At 51.2% G+C, this 1,181-nt stretch overlaps 1 protein-coding gene across 1 annotated transcript; it reads right to left on the reverse strand.

Annotated features, from left to right (window-relative positions):
• Positions 1-334: 334 nt before the first annotated feature.
• Positions 335-538, reverse strand: POX_f08088 (uncharacterized protein; the record flags this gene model as incomplete). Its single annotated transcript, XM_050116871.1, has 1 exon — positions 335-538. One exon carries the CDS (start codon positions 536-538, stop codon positions 335-337), a length of 204 nt encoding a protein of 67 aa, XP_049967010.1.
• Positions 539-1,181: the final 643 nt, after the last annotated feature.

A 1,181-nucleotide genomic window follows, 5' to 3' on the forward strand; every position in this document is an offset into this window, starting at 1 on the left:
GAACCAGAGGAGCCGCCCGAACAGGGACCGAGTCCGGTGGTTTTAGTGGATGGCGGACATGGTGGGGGGGTCATAACTCCTAGGTTCAACGCAGGAAAATGGCCTTCGGAGAAAGAGCAAAAGAGTGGGGGCGTTTGTCAAGTAACAGCTGGCCAATTGTACCTCTACCGCTGCTGCAATCACTTGCAGCAAGTCCAGAGATTGCTGAATGAAATCTGACAAGCGTCCGCCTGAACAGTAGTACAGTATGGACCAATCCCACTGGTCATTGGGGCTTTAAGCGGAGATGCAGACCGCGGAAAATTCATGAGTACTTGACGACTGCAATTTATACTCAGGATGAGGAAGGTTGTAGAGCTGATAGTGGTGAGACCTCTGTTCCAGTGAGGATAGATTCAATCTCAATCTGAGACGGTTTAATCACGGGCGATTTTGAGTTTGCATGTCCCGCCACGTAAGCAGCTAGACAAGAAGTGAGAAATATCAGTTGGCGGTAAACAAACAAGAAAGTGAGAAGAAGACTTGGCAGCGGGCGCATACTTGGAGCTACCGAGGCCGTTTGGCAGCACAGGCTCACTTCGTGTTATGTCTAATGACCTTTTTTCCCCCTTCCCCTCGCACCTTCATTCAGTCTTTGCCGCTTCTCTGTTTCTATGCAGGATGGCGCAGGCTTCGTGTCAGAGAGGATTCCCATGCGTGGCGCCACAATAATCGGTACCAGATCGGGGAATTAAGCCGTGAACCTTTCATGATCAATAGAGTTGGTCTTCTCAAAGACAGACTATTGCCCCTGGTGGACCACGCTTCGCACACAATTGAGCAATACTCAATGAAATTATCCTCATGATCGGGGGGTTCCTGCAGAGGTCAAAAAAGGCCAGCTGTGGGAGATCGCGTACCACAGAGCCGAGGGTGCGATTGATGAGACCAGATAGCAACCCGAGAAGGGGGCAAGTCCGACCCGGAAGACATAGTTCGGACTTGTTAATGAGCAATGGCCTGACAGAGTTACTCGACAGGCATGCGAGATGCATTGATGAGTTGGCAGTTGTGTGTTGTGTGAGATGGGGAGGCAACGAAAGCGTTCTGAATCTGCGCGTCTGTCGCATCTGAGACGAGACGGGGGGAGATCGATTGCCGGAATAGGCCAGGTGCAGCATGCGAATGTAAAGAGGTCGAGT

The sequence above is a fragment of the Penicillium oxalicum genome, chromosome VI, assembly GCF_001723175.1.
Source record: "Penicillium oxalicum strain HP7-1 chromosome VI, whole genome shotgun sequence".
NCBI classification, from domain to species: domain Eukaryota; kingdom Fungi; phylum Ascomycota; class Eurotiomycetes; order Eurotiales; family Aspergillaceae; genus Penicillium; species Penicillium oxalicum.